The sequence below is a fragment of the Cololabis saira genome, chromosome 5 (assembly GCF_033807715.1).
Source record: "Cololabis saira isolate AMF1-May2022 chromosome 5, fColSai1.1, whole genome shotgun sequence".
In the NCBI taxonomy this organism is placed as follows: Eukaryota; Metazoa; Chordata; class Actinopteri; order Beloniformes; family Belonidae; genus Cololabis; species Cololabis saira.
The window spans coordinates 16,230,249-16,247,730 of record NC_084591.1 but is presented as its reverse complement, the minus strand read 5'-3'; the positions used below and the strand labels follow the sequence as shown (position 1 = coordinate 16,247,730).

General features: G+C 41.4%; 1 protein-coding gene across 3 annotated transcripts in view; it reads right to left on the bottom strand.

Annotated features, from left to right (window-relative positions):
- The window catches only part of tmem117 (transmembrane protein 117), a 66,633-nt gene that overhangs the window by 16,157 nt on the left and 32,994 nt on the right, over positions 1 to 17,482 (bottom strand). For all 3 annotated transcript variants that reach the window (XM_061721077.1, XM_061721076.1, XM_061721078.1), the window contains exon 4: positions 2,407 to 2,506. In XM_061721077.1, coding sequence (XP_061577061.1) covers positions 2,407 to 2,506 — 100 coding nt within the window. The remainder of the gene's footprint in view (positions 1 to 2,406; positions 2,507 to 17,482) is intronic.

The window sequence follows — 17,482 nt, the reverse complement described above, 5'->3', positions numbered from 1 at the left end:
TTTCAACTTTTCTTAGAAATGTGCTGCAACAAAATCCCAAATCATCAGTTTATTTAATTTATGAAATGCTAAAATGTCTCGCTGTCAACACTTGATTTTCTCTGTTGCACCCAGGTAATCAAATCAAATCTCTGCCACAGCCCATCAAGGGAGAAGTGTGTTTTTCTTTCCATGAAGAAACAGTCGGCAATTCTGATACCACTCATGAATTTTGTACCTACAGTACGTCTTCCAGAGAACTGTTGAGCTAAAACCAACCCTGTAAATAATACCAACTAGTCAAAGCCTGTGAGCTTCAGCCACAAACACACAGCTTGAATCCTAATGGCTTGAAGAATTTTAAGCTGTCCTGAAAATTCAGCTGGCTTGCACTGCAACTAAGGTAATTAGGTAATTAGTGGACTTCAGAGAAGCTATTTGCACTTTTTTTTCCCTATGTCTCTACAGAGCCAGAATTACTTCACGTTTCCTTGGCCTTTGTGCTAATCCAAGGTAATAACAATTAACATCAGCTCCACATCACCCATCAAAGGCAGGCTCAGGGGTGGTATCAATCTTAATAACTTATCCTCATCATGCATTCCAAATTTATTTCTAGTTTCCAAGTAAAAATTCCCTTTAAAGCTCAATCTGACCAGACCGGTCATATAAATGTAATGAAAAATAAACATGTTGGTTAGTTCATTCTGTGTTTGTACCAGCTGAAGATAATGTTTTCATGTCATTAGAAGATGCTCCTCACATGGATGCAGATTTGTATCAGGATAACTTTAGAAGAACACGAAATATGCTGCAGAGGTAGGGTCACTTTTGCCTCTGACGCGCCTCACTGCAGACGCTGAAGCTCGTGTTGGAAAAAAGATTTGAATCTTGGGAAATCTGTGAGATGATCCTGGCATTGCAGCATCTTTTTAAACGAGATGCTTCCCGTCTCCTCTCTCCACAGCAGAGAAGAAATGCTGCTATGGCAGAGACACACAGAGGTCATCTTCAAAGAGCCCTGATGAATTAATCAAGAGTAAAAGAAAATAAACCTTGTGAGTAATATCTAGAATCAGCACTTTGCCGTGCCGTAACCTTATTTCCATCACACACACCGACGCGCTTCTGTATTCCTGATTCATATTCTGCTTCCCGTTTCCCCCCCTGCGTCTCCTTTCAGAGCTACATTCCCCTTTCACCTTCACCTCTATTTCTTGCCCCCACCTCCCCTTCTCCCATGTCTCCCCCAACCCCCCAAACTCTCTTTTTCTACAGTATGTACCGGAATACTAATGGGACGGTTGAAGGAGCTTGTCAAGTTGTCTCAGCTTTGAGCGTGCAGGTGTCAGCGCTCCTCTCCTCCCTCTACAGGACGCTCACTCCCACTGGAGTTCTGCTCCTCTTTTTACGTTGACAAATGAACAGAGGTAGGTTCCTCCTCCGATATAATCTGTCATCCCCCGCCCTTCTATTGTTTCCTCTGACCCCCTTTGGATCACAGCGGCATGTTACCCCAGGGATTTGGTCTGAGACTGAACCCAGTCGGTGTGGAAGGCTCTGCTGTAGTTGTGTTTCCTTATAACGGCTCAGAGGGTCCTATAATCATTTGGTTTTTGAAATTATTAAAAAGGTTTTAATGCAAACACACACTGAAGATGAATACAGGTGCACTGGTTGTGATTTCCTTTTTGATTCCTGTTTTCGTAAAGCTCTGAGTCGCCGATAGCAATACTTCATGAATTCAGATTTTTTTATTTCTTTCTCAGAACTGGAATCAATGACATACGTGATCGTAATCAACGATTAAAGAGAGCTGGAGACTGCAGACTGTGTGCTCTACTAGCTTTGTTTTTACACTTATATTCAAAGGGACAATGTTATTTTAAGTGCTAGATTAAATCTAACATTTCTTCCTGCAGGAGTTACTTTTACTACAGGTTGCAGGAACTGTTTTTTAGCGCAATTCATTTCTCCAGCTGGGAAAACCTCCGAAGCATGATTCCCACTGACTGGGCCATCATGATGTATTTTGGATTTCTCAGAGAGAAAGAGGCAGAAAACCCACACAGACAGATAGATTTGTCAGCGAAATTGATTTATCTCTATAAAGTAGTGTTGTGCATTTTGAAGTTTGGCTATTCAGCATTCTAAATTTAGCAGAGCTTTTCTCATTGTTAAATATGACGCTCTCTTTTGATGAACTTTAATAAACAGGATTTTTAAATGCTGTGAATCACAAAAAAATCTAGATTTATTCTCATTAAACATATTAAATGGAGCTTCTATCATGGATGGCGTAGCCAAAATGAGTGTTTTGAATGCATCAGTGTGCTTTTCAAGTGTTAAAATTTAAATATCTGCCTTTTCTTTCGGAAGTGAAAACCCTCATCCAAAATAAATGACACATAATAGCCGGAGTCTCACCATCCATGCAGTGACAAAATCTCCCATCCATGTCCCCACTGCAGCAATCTTCATAAAACTCTCATTCCTGATTCCCATGTATTCCGTCACCATGTGAGGCCTGTGAGGACAAAGAAACCCAGAGAAAAAAGGACATTAAAAATGTAGTATATCTTAGGAGGTTGTAAAAGCAAGAAGAATAGAGCGGAGATAAAAGCAAATGTCAAAAAGAACCAAGAAAAATTACCACTCTCGCCAAGTACCATGATGCTAGCCATGATAGCCAATCAATATAAACCTAATCCTGTGAAAACAATAACCGCTGGCTCCACTCCACTGTAAACAATCTATAGCGCAGGGGAATTTATGTGATATCCCCAGTTTCATTTGGCCGCGCGGTGTTTGGAAAATCTGTCCCACGTCTACAGTAGCCGATTCCAGATTACCACTGCCATCCCATTACGATCCATCCTTTCAGAGCAACGGATCGGGCCGAGCCGAGTTAACGCTGGCAGTTGTACAGACGTAAAAACTACACTGGGCTGAGACACACCATTAGAGAAGCAATCTCACATGCAATAGTATCTGATAAAAAATGACACGCTGTCTGCGGAGTCCTAGTTACTCCTTCATCTGTACAGCAGGGAGAGATGAGAAGCTTTGGTTCGGTCCCACAGACCCACCAACCCGACACATTCATACGCTGCATCTCTCCCATTTTCTGCAGGTAATAGCTCAGGGAGGGAGGAAAACTGGGTCAGTCGCCTCCTATATGGAACTTGTCGGCAAAAGGGGGAGAACAGAGGGGAGCGACGAGACCTGTTTGATCTGCCGGCAGCCGGTGTCTCAGAAGCTGAGTGGAGCAGGTGGGCGCCCGCTGCCTCCTCCTCCAGCCTCCGCTCACCCCCGACAGGTCACACTCATGAATATAATAGATGGCGATGGCGAGGGCTCGGCCTGGGCTTTGAAGGGGTCGTATTTGAAGTCAATGGCTCCATTCGTCTTTGTTTTCCCCCCGTCATTTTCCGCCCGCAAGCAAAAGCCATAAAAATTATCTGTATTGCCCATAAGGCCGGGGACAATCGCACTGGTAGGGGGGTTTATTTCCAGTATGTACAGATCCCTGTGACAGTATATATTTTTGCCCATTTCATCTTTATGCTGTAATGCATTAGCTTTTTGGTGCGCTGCAAACTTTTCAAATGAGCCGTGAACGCACAAGTCTAAATCTGCTGAAAAGGAGAAGAGGATTATCTGTCCAAACTACGGGCTGATGCGCTTCAAAAAGTCTTAATTTTTCAGTGATGCTAATTGCCCATTATGGAAGTCCAGATCAAAATACAGGCTCAGTGTTTCCCCTAGAATTTTTTTCAGGCCCGGTGGTACCACCGAAAAAATCCTAAACAGACGAGGCGCGTGGGACGGCATATTGGACATGTAGCAATATAACAAAGTTTTACATTAAAAATCATTGTAGGCCTATATTGCTGAATGATATCACTTCAATGAAATAATTAGATTTAATCTAACCTTTAACCAAAGTGTCATGGGCCTGAAAGGTCTGACCCATACGAGCATTGAGCATCTTTTCTATATATTTCAGAGGGATCTCTATGAAAACCCTCTGGGATGGTCCTCTTTTAACGGACTGCTTGTGCTGACGGCATAGGCCACAAAACATCCCTATTCACAATTGAGATTATATCAGTTATAAATTATTTAAACATTGTATATTTGTTTTACCCGTTTAGTTATAACAGAGTTACATGCATTTGACTGGGGGAAAAATTAACCTTTAGTGGTTCTAGTGGAAAGACAATCTATTGTCTGTGTTATTTTCATCATTATTGCTTACCAAAAAAAGCTCAATCAGAACAAAAATGTAAGCTAAACAACAAATTGGAAATGTACCATGGGGACTGTGGTACAACCAAGGGCTGTATTTATGGTTATTAAGCCATTCGGGATCCCAGCCAGATGTTCTGTGTTTAAATGCGTTGTTTTTTACTGGGTCACCAGTCGGACCGGTGTCAGCGACGGTCAGTTGCGTCAGTTGACGCTCATACACGGCTGGCACTAGGACCCCGCGGACGCCTGGTGCGTCGTCGGGCTGTCTTTTCCTTCATGCTTCCCTGCAGCGTCTCATGCAAACACAAACACACGGACCTGGCAGAAACATTTCTTTATATCATGTTGTCTGTCGCCCGCAATATTTTTTTCTTTTTTCTTTTCTTTGCTCTCAGCAGCGTTACTAGGCAACGAAGCAGGTTGACTCCCGTTGCAGAACAGCGCTGCAGAGGCTCCTAAACGTAAATGATCATTGATTTTTTTTTTTTTTTTTTTTTTTTTTTTTTAGGCCTGGCGGGGGGTCTCGTTGGCCTGGCGGCCCCGCCAGGCCTATATAATGGTAGGGGAAACACTGAGGCTTAAAGCGAAAAAGAACAGAACACTTATGACTAATTCTGGCAAGCTAGTGATCCAAAGCTCTCCTGGACAACCTGGTAACTACAATTGAGCGGGAAATATCCTTCGCTAAAAGAATAAATCATACATCATCAATGTAGCTCGCATTTAATGGATCTGGCAGGATTTTATTGACGAAAATGTGCAGCGCTGCAAGTGACGTATTGCTTCGCTTAAGCCTGCAAATAAAACGCCCTTGATTGGAATGGAGATTTATATCTGCATTAAGTCGGTTAGACATTCAGTGGCTCGGCAATGCTCCAGTTTCCAAGGAGATCCCTTTGGGAGTCATTTACCCCCAGCAAAATTCTAATCGATACTTCTGGAAATGCTGTCTGACACCACATGCAAGGTTTTAAATCTTCAATAATAAAAATAAATAAATAAAAATAAGAACTATTCTGCTGCCAACCCATGCCCTTTTCACATTATTAATTGAGCAAATGTTACCCTTGCAGTAGGAGAAAGTTTCTGGGTTTTTTTTTCTCCCTTGCAGAGCACCTATGATGAGTTTGGGGACGCTTTGCACTGCATGATAAGAGCCAGAGCCCTCTGACTTATTCATACTAACTGAAAATTTAATGGCCTTTAGTGTTGCATGGCCTAATGAGAGAATTTGGTGTTGTAGAACATCAGTACAGTAGCACCATGAATAATCAGCTCTAAAATGGCTTAATCGGGGAGCCAGTTGCTCTGCTGGTGCCAGCGTGGCCGGCTCAGGCAGCTCTGACCCTCTGTAGAATGTTATCAGGTTTCCCACACTTGTTCAGACACACTACTCAAGGACATTTTGCAGCCTTTCCATGAAAACAAGCGAGAAATTTGAATTTTCCTGCCATAAAGGGCACTGAGTTATAGTTTGGACATAACCCCATTTGACTTTAAGCAGCTAAGAAGAGCGCTGTAGTTACTGTCAGAATGTGTGGACTGCAAAATCTGTTTTTTCTTTGGAAATTAACAGTTATCGTGGTGCTTTTTGAGACTGCTTACTTAAAATCTGCATTTTAGACTGTAATATCTATGTCATCTAATTTTCTTTTGCCAATTTTGAGCCACTGAATATGAATGTCTTCGTCTGTTCTGGTACGACTGGACCCATTTAGCTCAAAGTGCTTCCATCGAGGCTCACTTGCGCTTAAGTGGTTGCTACTGCTTTCCCCCCGCGATATATTTACAACCAGAGTTTTTAGCAACAAACCTTTTGTTACACATAATTTGTTTTCCAACTAGGCAGTGATCTAAAATTATTGCTTGAGTTAAAGACAGAAAGAATGGGACTGAACTGTTCAGTTTTTGATAATAAAGCAGACTGAAAAGACTCGATGCGTGAATCCCACCCTGCTGCAACTGCTATGGTATATTTTGTACCCGTGGAAATAGCTGCCCTGTTGGATGAGAGAACATTTTTATAAAGTGGATGGATGTCACTGGCCAGACTGCTCCAGCAATGTCCACCAAGACGTTAACCACTGGACTTGGGAACATTAATGCATGTAAATCTACTGGATCCCCAAATAAAACTATATAATTGTAAATGATTGTGAAAAAGGCTCTGTAATGAGATTTTGACCAACAATACCAAACATTGCCAAAACTGTTTGCTTAATTGATAATTATGTGAAGCAGGGAAATTAAAAAAAGAAAATGAATTTAAAAAATATCATACAGCAGATTGTAGAACATTTTAAAAGGTCCAAACCACAGGAAAGCATCACTGAAATTAAAGCATAAAGTCAAAGTCATGGGAAAATTCGCCACGCAAGATAATCCCCATGATGTGAACTGTTAGAACTGTTAAATAAATAAATAAATAAGAAAGAAAACACTTAAGTATGTCTAGACCGGTGTAGTCACACGTCATATTTTCCCATTTAATCAATTATCCAGTGTTCCATTAAAGCCAAACTCTTTCACAATGTCAGACTCTGCAAAGAGCTTTTTCCTCACTATAACCACGGAACAGATTTAAACCTTTAATTCTATTTTCATCAAAGTCATAAGTAAAGGTTTTTTCTAGTCCTGTGGAAGCTCTGATGATCAAGGCTGTGAAATGGCATGCTAGGAGAACCTCACTGCTCTGAGTCATCAAATACCCTGATTTCAATTAATTTTTTTTCTCCCCGAGTCCACCTGGTGTATACAACTCCCGCTGGCTTTTCCTAATTTATTTTGTCAGTCAGTGACTGATTTAGGGGCCAGAGCCGCTGACTGACCTCTCCTGCCCTGTAAAAGTCTGGACTCATTCAGAACATAAAACTGTGACCTTGGCTCGCGCCACATTGAAATGCATTGCCTGTCTCCTTCCTGTGCACTACAGTACCTAACGCTGAATTAAATGTTTACAACAGGGAGCAAGAGTAGTTACCAGGAAGCATAAAGCTGTCAATACAAACTCTCTTCACTATCACTTCACCATCTCCCAGGGCAGAGTAAAACCTCAATCTCTATTTGTCACTTCTCAAAGAATCACCTTTGTATTGTATTAAAGTGACTTGGGAGTCTTTTAGTCCTTATCATCCCTGTGCTTTAGGACCCAGAGTAAATATCATCGGGCAATATCTCGGACAACAAAGCACCGGGTCCTCCATTCCGACTATCAGGCTTTTATTAGGACAGAAGGCTCCAAATCCACACTGATCACAATAACAGTGTCCAGCAATGTTTGCAATATGGGAGTCAATATGCTTTTTCTGGCCGGTCTGATCCGCAGTCCAGCAGAAGATGAAACACGCGCTGTATGTCACAGCATGAACTATAATGTCCCCTGAAAGGCATTCCTGTGGTTTGGCATTCTTCCACTTTTGCTCCATTAGAACCCATCATTTAAATATATATATATATATATATATATATATATATATATATATATATATATATATATATATATATATATATATATATATATATATATATATATATATATATATATATATATATATATATATATGTTTGTGGTTTAAAAAAAGAATTATATTATTATTTCAAACAAGCTGCATACAAAACATCTCAATTTAGTGAAGTGCAATAGAAATATTTATCCAATTTAACAGATGCTTGTATCCAACTTAAAAAGGATGACCAATATTCAAAAACAACATCTGGACTGTAAGAAAACTCTCACATAAGCATGAGGTGCTACATTTCTTTTAATTGGCTGGAAATGTATGAAATATGTTTTATTGAAAAACTAGCCCGGGTACAAAAATTGGTTAATGCAAAAGAAGACAAAAATATCAGAGCATGCACTGCGTTATGCTTTTAAACAATGAAGCTGCACTTTTTTTTTTTAATAAAATATGATCAGCATTTACTGTAAAGTTTTTTTTTTTTAGACTTGTTAAATGCTCAAAGTGCTCTACAAGATCTGTCATATTCATTGATTCATACACACATTCCTGAAACACTTTCCTGAAACAACATTTTCTGCTGGAGACTGAACCATCAAACTCTTCAGTGGGTGCTCGATTGCCCCCCACAAAAAAGGAAAATAGGCAAAATAAAAAAATCAGCAGGGTATTGTTTGGAGTCTGCAATGTGGCTCCTGGAGCTTTTGTAACGACTCTGAGCGTTTCATCTTTTGGCACCGGGGGGGAACTTGTTGGAATGTCCTCATGAGGACTAAACAGAAAATCAGCACTGTTGTTGGGCAGTCCAGTGCAATCTTTATGCATCTTTATATTACACAAACAGCTCCACAAATGCAGGGTACGCCACAGTAGAGCCGGCTCCCAAAGTCAAACCTCTCCAGTCAACATGTAGCCCAAGGATACAGGAGGATACAGAGGATAGAGGACAAGGATATAGCAGATGATTTGAGCAAGGAGTGAAAGAAGCTGCCTTTAGGGTTCACCTACCCAACACTTCTATTGCAGTCTTAAATCTCCTCCGCAGGTGGGTTCACGGTCACTCTCAAAATCAGAACAGGTGCACAAAAACACCCAGAGGAAGAGTTGGGTCAGTACATTACTTGGGTCAGTCAGAAAGGAAGAAACCTTTAGGATGAGAGGTGAAATGTGTTCAACAACAAAGAAAACAAGTCCAGGTGCTTCTACTGAAGCTTTCAAACATAACTCCTCCGTTCATCTGTCCATCTATGGTCCTTTCAGTCCATGTATGGGTCTCTTAAAGCCATCACGGCTGTCCAATCGCCATGGGAACGCCCTGGACAGGTTGCCGGTCGGTCATAGTGAGTTTTCACTGTAGAATGATGGACTCTGTCATTTGGAAAGTAGGGCTGCAACGATTCGTCGACGTTGTCGACAAAAATCGATAATCAAAATTGTCGACAATGAATTCCATTGTCGACAATTGTCGCCAGACCTGTTTTTACAATGGAGTGAAGCATCTCTCTTCAATACAATCTCTGCCGAGAGTCGCGCATGCACGACAGCGTCTCAGCGCAGCTGCGGTTAATAAAACTTCAAAAGTTTGGGAACATTTTAGCCTCGATACCCTGAATAAAAAGATGACTTGCAAGGTTTGCAAAGCCGACCTTGCTTATCACGGAGCACGCCGGTGAAGAATGAAGAGAAAGCACGTCGGAATTTTGAACGAAACGGACCCGCCTTGGTAAGATATTAAGCGTATTTTGGCCTCAAAAGAAAGCTTTAACGTTATGCCTGACTGTGCCTGACAAAAGTATTTTAAATTAAATTAAGTCAGATATCTGGAGAAACTGCGTTTAGTGTCTGTGGGCGCATCTTGGATGAGAGACGCGGGATTTGGGACGCAGTCGGTCAGCAGCATTCTCTCCCTCCACAGCAATGTAATGGCCAAGCGATTCATTTATTAAATTAATTTGTTTAATTCTTAACTTTGTTTATTTTATGTCATTTATGAGTATTATTTGAGCCACTCACAGCCTACTCGTTTATATAACCTCAATCATAATTGATGCAGCGCGAAAAGCGAAAAAAGGCTTGTGCGAACATGACAATGATGGATTTGCATCTAACTTTCAGTCAGGTGCCTATGAACTGTCAATTATCCATCAAACTCCACAATGGTCATGTTAACATTAGATCAGATAGATTTGTCTGGACATTTCTCTTGCGGGACGGGAGAAGACACTAAAACAATGCATCTCTATTATTGTGCGCCATGCGGGCATGGATTCTCAGAGTTTTGCGGGAGGGGCGGGAGTATAACACACACGTTGCAGGCGGTAATGGTCAGAAATTCAGCGGGAGCAGGATGAAGAAAACAGTCCCACTATAGCAGGTCTCTAGTGCCATCTTTCTTGTGTTTATTATCATTTGCCACATAATTAAAGCAAACTCATACTAAATTTAAAAAAAATTACTAATTATCCGATTAGTCGACTAATCGTTTCAATAGTCGGTGAAGTCGACTATTAAAATAGTCGTTAGGTGCAGCCCTATTGGAAAGACCTTTATAACACGACCTATGTTGATGTTTTGCTTTCTTCTTCTGGTTAACACACATTAGGATGCTCCAGGGGCCTGTACTACGAAGCAAGTTCAACATACCCAGGATATCTTTTCCTTATCCAGATTCACTAACCCGGACAATTGCAATCACGCTAAGCGGTCACACGACGGCGGTTATCAACTCGGTATATCAACCCAGGTTTCTCCAATCTGGATATGAGCGCGTGCACATAAAAGGGGCAGTGTTTGCAGCGCATGACCAATCGCAAGCATGGAGAAGTCCGCTGTCAGAGCCGCTTATTTCAGTAGCGAAGAGCAAACAATAATTTTACGGAAATATGATGAGCATATAATACAGGCAAAAAGCAACACAGTTGCAGCTGCAAAATGCAGGAAAGACAGCTGGCAAAAGATCGCTGACTGTATAAATGCGTAAGTTCATAGGGATATAAACATCACTGCCCCATCATTAGGGCATAAGTAGATCTGACTATAATTACAGTTGTCTATTCTGTTAAATGCATGTGTTGCTTAGATGTATTCGTATGGCGTGTATGACAATTGTAGCCTCATTCCTTCAGCTGCAACCCCAGCGGAGTGAAACGCACATGGGAGCAAATAAAAAATAAATATAAAAACATAATTCAAAGCGGTAAGTAGGCTCACTTTCATATCTTAGAAGTACAACAAGTACAAGGCTTTAGTGTTTCTATCACTGTTTTAAGATGATATCAGTATACAAAAGCACAATGAAATAGAATTGACATTACTTGCAGCAAACAGAAAAAAAAATGACAAGAAGAAGATCGGAGGGATCCTCTCACGATCCGCGCACCGAGCTCCACTGGATTCTCTTCGAAAGGGCATGCCATTTTCCAAGAGAGCTGATTGGTCAGTGGGCGGTGCTTTTATACCCGGCGATCTGTATCTCGAACATAACCTGCTCCGGAGCAGGTTAGCTGTTCAGCATAAGTTACCATGGCGATGTACCCCGGTAAGAAGTGAACCACCGTCGTAGTCCTGAAAACCCAGGGTTAAACCTGAAGTTACCTCGCTAACCCCAAATCCCGCTTCGTAGTACAGGCCCCAGACCAGCAAACCATCAAAACAACTGCTTTTATAGACATGCTCACATCAGCATTTGATAATGACCACATTGTCATCACCAAGACCTGGTAAGGAAAGAACTATTTCTGTATATTGAAGGTTTAGGTGGTTTTTCATGTCGTGGCTGATCCACTCTGGTGGAAGTCAGCTGCATATTCCCAGCTGACATCCACAGCAGCCAAGGTTATAATATTTATTGTTTGCAACTGTTTCTCTGTACGTGACGAAGTATGAAACTGTCTGCAGCCGGCGCCGACATTCCCCCCTCCCGTCCCAGAAATTTGCAAGATAATATAATCAGAGGGAAAATGACCTACCTCACTGCTTCATATAGCACCAGGTCTGTTCCAGAGTTATGAGCGAAGAGAAAATGACTTTAGACGGAAAGCTTCGCTCTAATCACTCATCAAACACATAAGCTGCAGTAATGACTCATTTTTACCTCCCAATGTAATGTGCATGTGTAGGAGTGTGGCAAACAGCAGGAGGTGAGCGTACAACGTGCATGTAGGTGCAGGCAGCGAGGGATCAGTTAAGGTAAAAATGTAGACTAGGGTTTACAAATTGCCGTTGATTGTCTTAAGTAAGATGTCATCCCAAATATATATATATATATATATATATATATATATATATATTAAGAGAACTCAAATATCCTATCTCAAAAAATTTGAATATTCTGGGAATCTTAATCTTAAACTGTAAGCCATAATCAGCAATATTAAAATAATAAAAGGCTTGCAATATTTCAGTTGATTTGTAATGAATCCAGAATGTATGACATTTTTGTTTTTTTTAATTGCATTACAGAAAATAAAGAACTTTATCACAATATTCTAATTTTCTGAGACAGTTGTGCAAGTTCTCCCACTTAAAAAGATGAGATATACTTGTAAATGTCATCACAGGTACACTTCAACTATGAGAGACAGAATGGGGAGAAAGAATCCAGGAAATCACATTGTAGGATTTTTACTGAATTAATTGGTAAATTCCTCAGTAAAATAAGTATTTGTTCACCTACAAACAAGCAAGATTTCTGGCTTTCACAGACCTGTAACTTCTTCTTTAAGAGGCTCCTCTGTCCTCCACTCGTTACCTGTATTAATGCACCTGTTTTAACTGCTTATCAGTATAAAAGACACCTGTCCACAACCTCAAACAGTCACACTCCAAACTCCACCATGGCCAAGACCAAAGAGCTGTCAAAGGACGTGAGAAACCAAATTGTAGACCTGCACCAGGCTGGGAAGACTGAATCTGCAATAGGTAAGCAGCTTGGTGTGAAGAAATCAACTGTGGGAGCAATTATTAGAAAATGGAAGACATAGAAGACCACTGATAATCTCTCTCAATCTGTACCCGTGGGGTAAACATGATCACAAGAACGGTGAGTAAAGATCCCAGAACCACAAGGGGACCTAGTGAATGATCTGCAGAGAGCTGGGACCAGAGTAACAAAGGAACCATCAGTAACACACTACGATCAGGGACTCAGATCCTGCAGGGCCAGACGTTCTCCCTGCTGAAGCCAGTACATGTCCAGGCCCGTCTGAAGTTTACTAGAGAACATTTGGATGATGCAGAAGAGGATTGGGAGAATGTTATATGGTCAGATGAAACCAAAATAGAACTTTTTGGTAGAAACACAATTTGTCGTGTTTGGAGGAGAAAGAAAGCTGAGTTGCATCCAAAGAACAGCAAACCTACTGTGAAGCATGGAGGTGGAAACATCAGGCTTTGGGGATGTTTTTCTGCGAAGGGACCAGGATGACTGATCCGTGTAAGGGAAAGAATGAATGAGGCCATGTATCATGAGATTTTGAGTGAAAACCTCCTTCCATCAGCAAGGGCATTGAAGATGAAACGTGGCTGGGGTTTCAGCATGGCAATGATCCTAAAACACATCGCCCGGGTAACAAAGGAGTGGCTTGGTCAGAAACATTTCAAGGTCCTGGAGTGGCCTAGCCAGTCTCCAGATCTCAACCCCATAGAAAATCTTTGGAGGGAGTTGAAAGTCCGTGTTGCCCAGCAACAGCCCCAAAACATCACTGCTCTAGAGGAGATCTGCACGGAGGAATGGGCCAAAATACCAGCAACAGTGTGTGAAAACCTTGTGAAAACTTACAGAAAATGTTTTACCTCTGTCATTGCCAACAAAGGGTATATAACAAAGTATTGAAATGAACTTTTTTTTATTGACCAAATACTTATTTTCCACTATAATTTCTAAATACCTTCTCAGGAAATGTTCATCTGCCCACTTGAAAAGATTTCTCCTGGTCATTGTCACTTTTTAACAGCTGTTATGAGGAACAGCCATGACAACGGGGAATTGTATTCATATGTTTCTCATTTCTCAATTCATACCGCAACAATATAAATAATTTTATGTATTGTGCATGTTTCAATTCAATTTCAGTTACTAATCAACAACAAAATATCGTGTCTTACTTCCTTTAAGCACAAATTCCTTTTGTCTGCAAAAAAACACAAAGCCGTGGCCTTGGTGTACAAAGAAAATGCAATAAAAGAGACACATTTCAAGCAAACTAAAGATGTACTTGAAAAAAGACTGCAGAGTGAAAAACCACAGATTTGGTCCTAACTAATGGCTTGTTATTCACAGATTCAGCATCATGTAAAGGGCAGCTCATCGAGCCCGTTTTTTTGGAAGAATTTGTCTGTATCTAAGACAGCAGCAGGTCCCATGTGTGGCAGCATGCAACAGGAGGATCTGTAAACCACAACATGCTTTTTACTTTGCCTTTTGTCCATGGTATTACCCTAGCTTAGCGCCAGACAAGCAAACGGATAGACAAGGGGGGACTAGCGCACATGCAGCACAAAGGATCATGCAAACAATGTCAGATACACTTCATACAGTGGGGTCTAATCCCGCTCAGGCAAGCGGCGTAGTCAAATGCCACATCCAACACTCGCTGCTCCTCATTAAACACATCCACCGACTATAAATCTCTCCCATCCGTTGCTCAGTTTACTACCAAACCCCTCCTTTTCATCCAGACTGGGTTCTGTCTATTCCCATCCTGGATAATGAACAGAAGAAGAACAGATGTAATATAATAGCTTTAGTGCCACTGTCCCTGCTCCAACTCTCCACTACATCCCAAAAACTTCCCCATGTCCTCCTTCCCTCCACCTTTCACAGACTGCGTGCGTCCCCCTTACTTTAAATTAGCCTTGATTAATGCGTATGCCACGCATTGGGCTGTCTTAATGAAATAACATCATCTAATTAGGGGCTGAATTGGGCTGGTAACGGCGGCGTAAGACGGTGGAGTGGGACTGGGCGGCGTGACAGAACATCCATGATGCCCGTCAAACTCCCAGGGCGGTCACACTCCCGTGGTTTCGCACAAACAGCCCCCTACTAATCTGACAGGTTACATTAAAATGCAAATAGCCCAGATGTGAGGGGTTTGGTAACAAGTGCGGATTACAGCTCCCAGGGAGCTACTAAGGTCTGAGCCCCCCCCCCTTTCCCTCCACCCCAGTGACATAAACCAGGTAACTGTTGACTGCTGTGTTTGCTGATAGCTGTTGACCCAGGAGCAGCTGTTTAAACACCGGCGTGTTGACTGACGTGCTGCTGTACATGTTTAAGATTACGCCGGAGTGATAGCGGTGCAGATGAATCCATTTTACATGACTCAAACGTGAATAAACACTTGTCGTGCACGAAGATATACAATCTTTTTTATCGGAAAATGTTTGCTGCCCTGGTGACTCAGTTTATCTCCTTCCCGTGTGGCTGTATCGCCGGTTTTAATTAAATCAAGCTCAAGACCAAATGAAAGGTCAAAGAAAATTAAAGCATATTAATGAGCATGGGGTGCAGGCAGCATGCAGCATCAGGTCAGGGAGACAGCAGGGGGAGAGGCGCCAACAACCTCCCCGCCTCCCATCTCGCCGTACACACCTCCCTGCTACCTCAAAAGAGGTGCAAGAGTGTGTGTGTGTTTGTGTGTGTTTGTGTGTGTGTGGCGCCCCATCCAGCCACCAGAAGACCATCTCCTGCAGTGCACCATCATGGCTTGATGTCAAAGCCAAAACACCAACCCCCAGCAGTAGAAACCCCCCAGAGCAGCTAGTTCTTTCAGCACAAATGAAAAGGGGGAACAGCCGCAGCCACAAAGGGATATCGCACTTTTTCTTTAGACTGTGGGAAAAACTACAACAGCTCCGGGTGAGGCAACGCTTGGAGGAGTGAGGGGAGCGTTGTAAGAAGAAAAAGAGGTTTGGACATAGATCAAAAGATTTAATTTTCACTGCATCATCAGAGCTGGAGCACTTCTCCTCCCCTCTACCATCGCAGCCTCTCTCCCTCCCCGCCGCTTTCACCTTTTCGCTCAATCTGCTGCATCTGTGCTATCGCAGCCCCGAGACTGTTTTTTCTGAGGGAAACATCCTGGCAAGGCATGAGCGCTGCTTTTACATGTTGGCCTTGAACAGAGATGTGAGCGCTAATGGGTTTTGGCAGGGTCCAGGTCCTTGGTGGACACTCTTTTGGAGCAGGAAGAAAACGAGCGGGAAAGAGGGACAGGAGGGATGGGTGGGAGCCAGTGCGGAGAAGGAGCAGGTGCTTCGGTGGCGGTGGATTCACTCACGTTACAACAGCACCATCTGTCCCTGAATGAGGGGCTTTACAGCACTGACGCATTGACGCTGCTCCTCTAGGCAGAGTCATTATGGATGAGTTTTACCGTTCCTGCATGATGAGAGATCCACCGATCCACTTTCTCACTTCTGATCCGATTCAATCCTCTCAGTAACCAATACTGATTCAGATTCAATCCTATCCTCATTCTAGCACCCTAACATTATTTTGTTCTTGTTGTAAAACTCATGTAAGGTCAGATGAGACTGCAGCAAACCAAAACACCCTTTAAAACAACATAAAATACACTAAAATAAATTATATTTAAATACATTCCAAAGACATGTATCTTAACAGGCAGCAGCAACAAGTGAAATTCAGATTTGAAATTCAGTATTTGGGATTAAAGCACACAAATTTTAAAATAAATAGCAACATTATCAAGTCTGTGTGTTTTTAGAGCAGTGTTGCCATCTATATATGCAATTAGTAAATTGTGTTAGTTTTAGCTCCTGATATGGGATCATATCAGTCCCGTCTCTGCGTTTTAAATGTGGACATCAGACACAAATACTGTATATGATTAACTCATTTTCTAAGTTTTATGTAAATGTCATCATCGAATCTTGGACATGACAAGCTTTCTGACTCATCCAGTGAGTTGGAGATTAATTTTAACCTTTGATCTCAACTTAAGCTCAATAAAAGAGTGTTTTGTTTTTACGCAAAATAAACACAAAGTATCAAAATGCAGCAAACTCCAGGGTGCAAGGACTTCTAATAGCTATCAATCAATCAATCAAATTTTATTTATATAGCACCTTTCGTCCAGGTACATAAAATACAAGGTGCTTTGACATTTTGATTGAAAAATAAGCATAATAAACAAATAAAAACTGGGAGACCAAAAAAAAATTAAAACTGGGAGACCAATGCACCCTGACATACAATATAAAATATATAAAATTTATAAAAAGATAAAAGTTCAAGGATTAAGGCTAAAAAAAAAAAAAAAATCAGTCCACAACAATAAAAATAATAAAAACATTATAAGAGATAGATAAATAAATAAAACAGATACCTTTAAAACATTTTAAACAGAATAAAACTAAAACTATAAAATGTGATGCTACATAAAAGCCAGACCAGAGAGATGAGTTTTTAGTCTACATTTAAAAATGTCCACATTTCCAGTTCCTCTCAGATCCTCCGGCAGGCTGTTCCACAGTTTTGGAGCATAGTGGCTGAAAGCAGCATCACCAAATGTTTTAGTTCTACTCTGTGGAACAGCTAGAAAAGAAGAGCCAGAGGATCTGAGGGGCCTTCCTGGTTCATAGAATAAAAACATCTCTGAAATATACTCTGGCGCAAGCCCATGTAGCGCTTTATAAACTAATAAAAGAACTTTAAAATCAACACGAAAACTAACAGGTAGCCAGTGTAAGGATTTTAAAATGGGCCTAATGTGTGCTCTCCTTCTGGTCTGAGTCAGATGTCGTGCTAATAGCTATGCCAT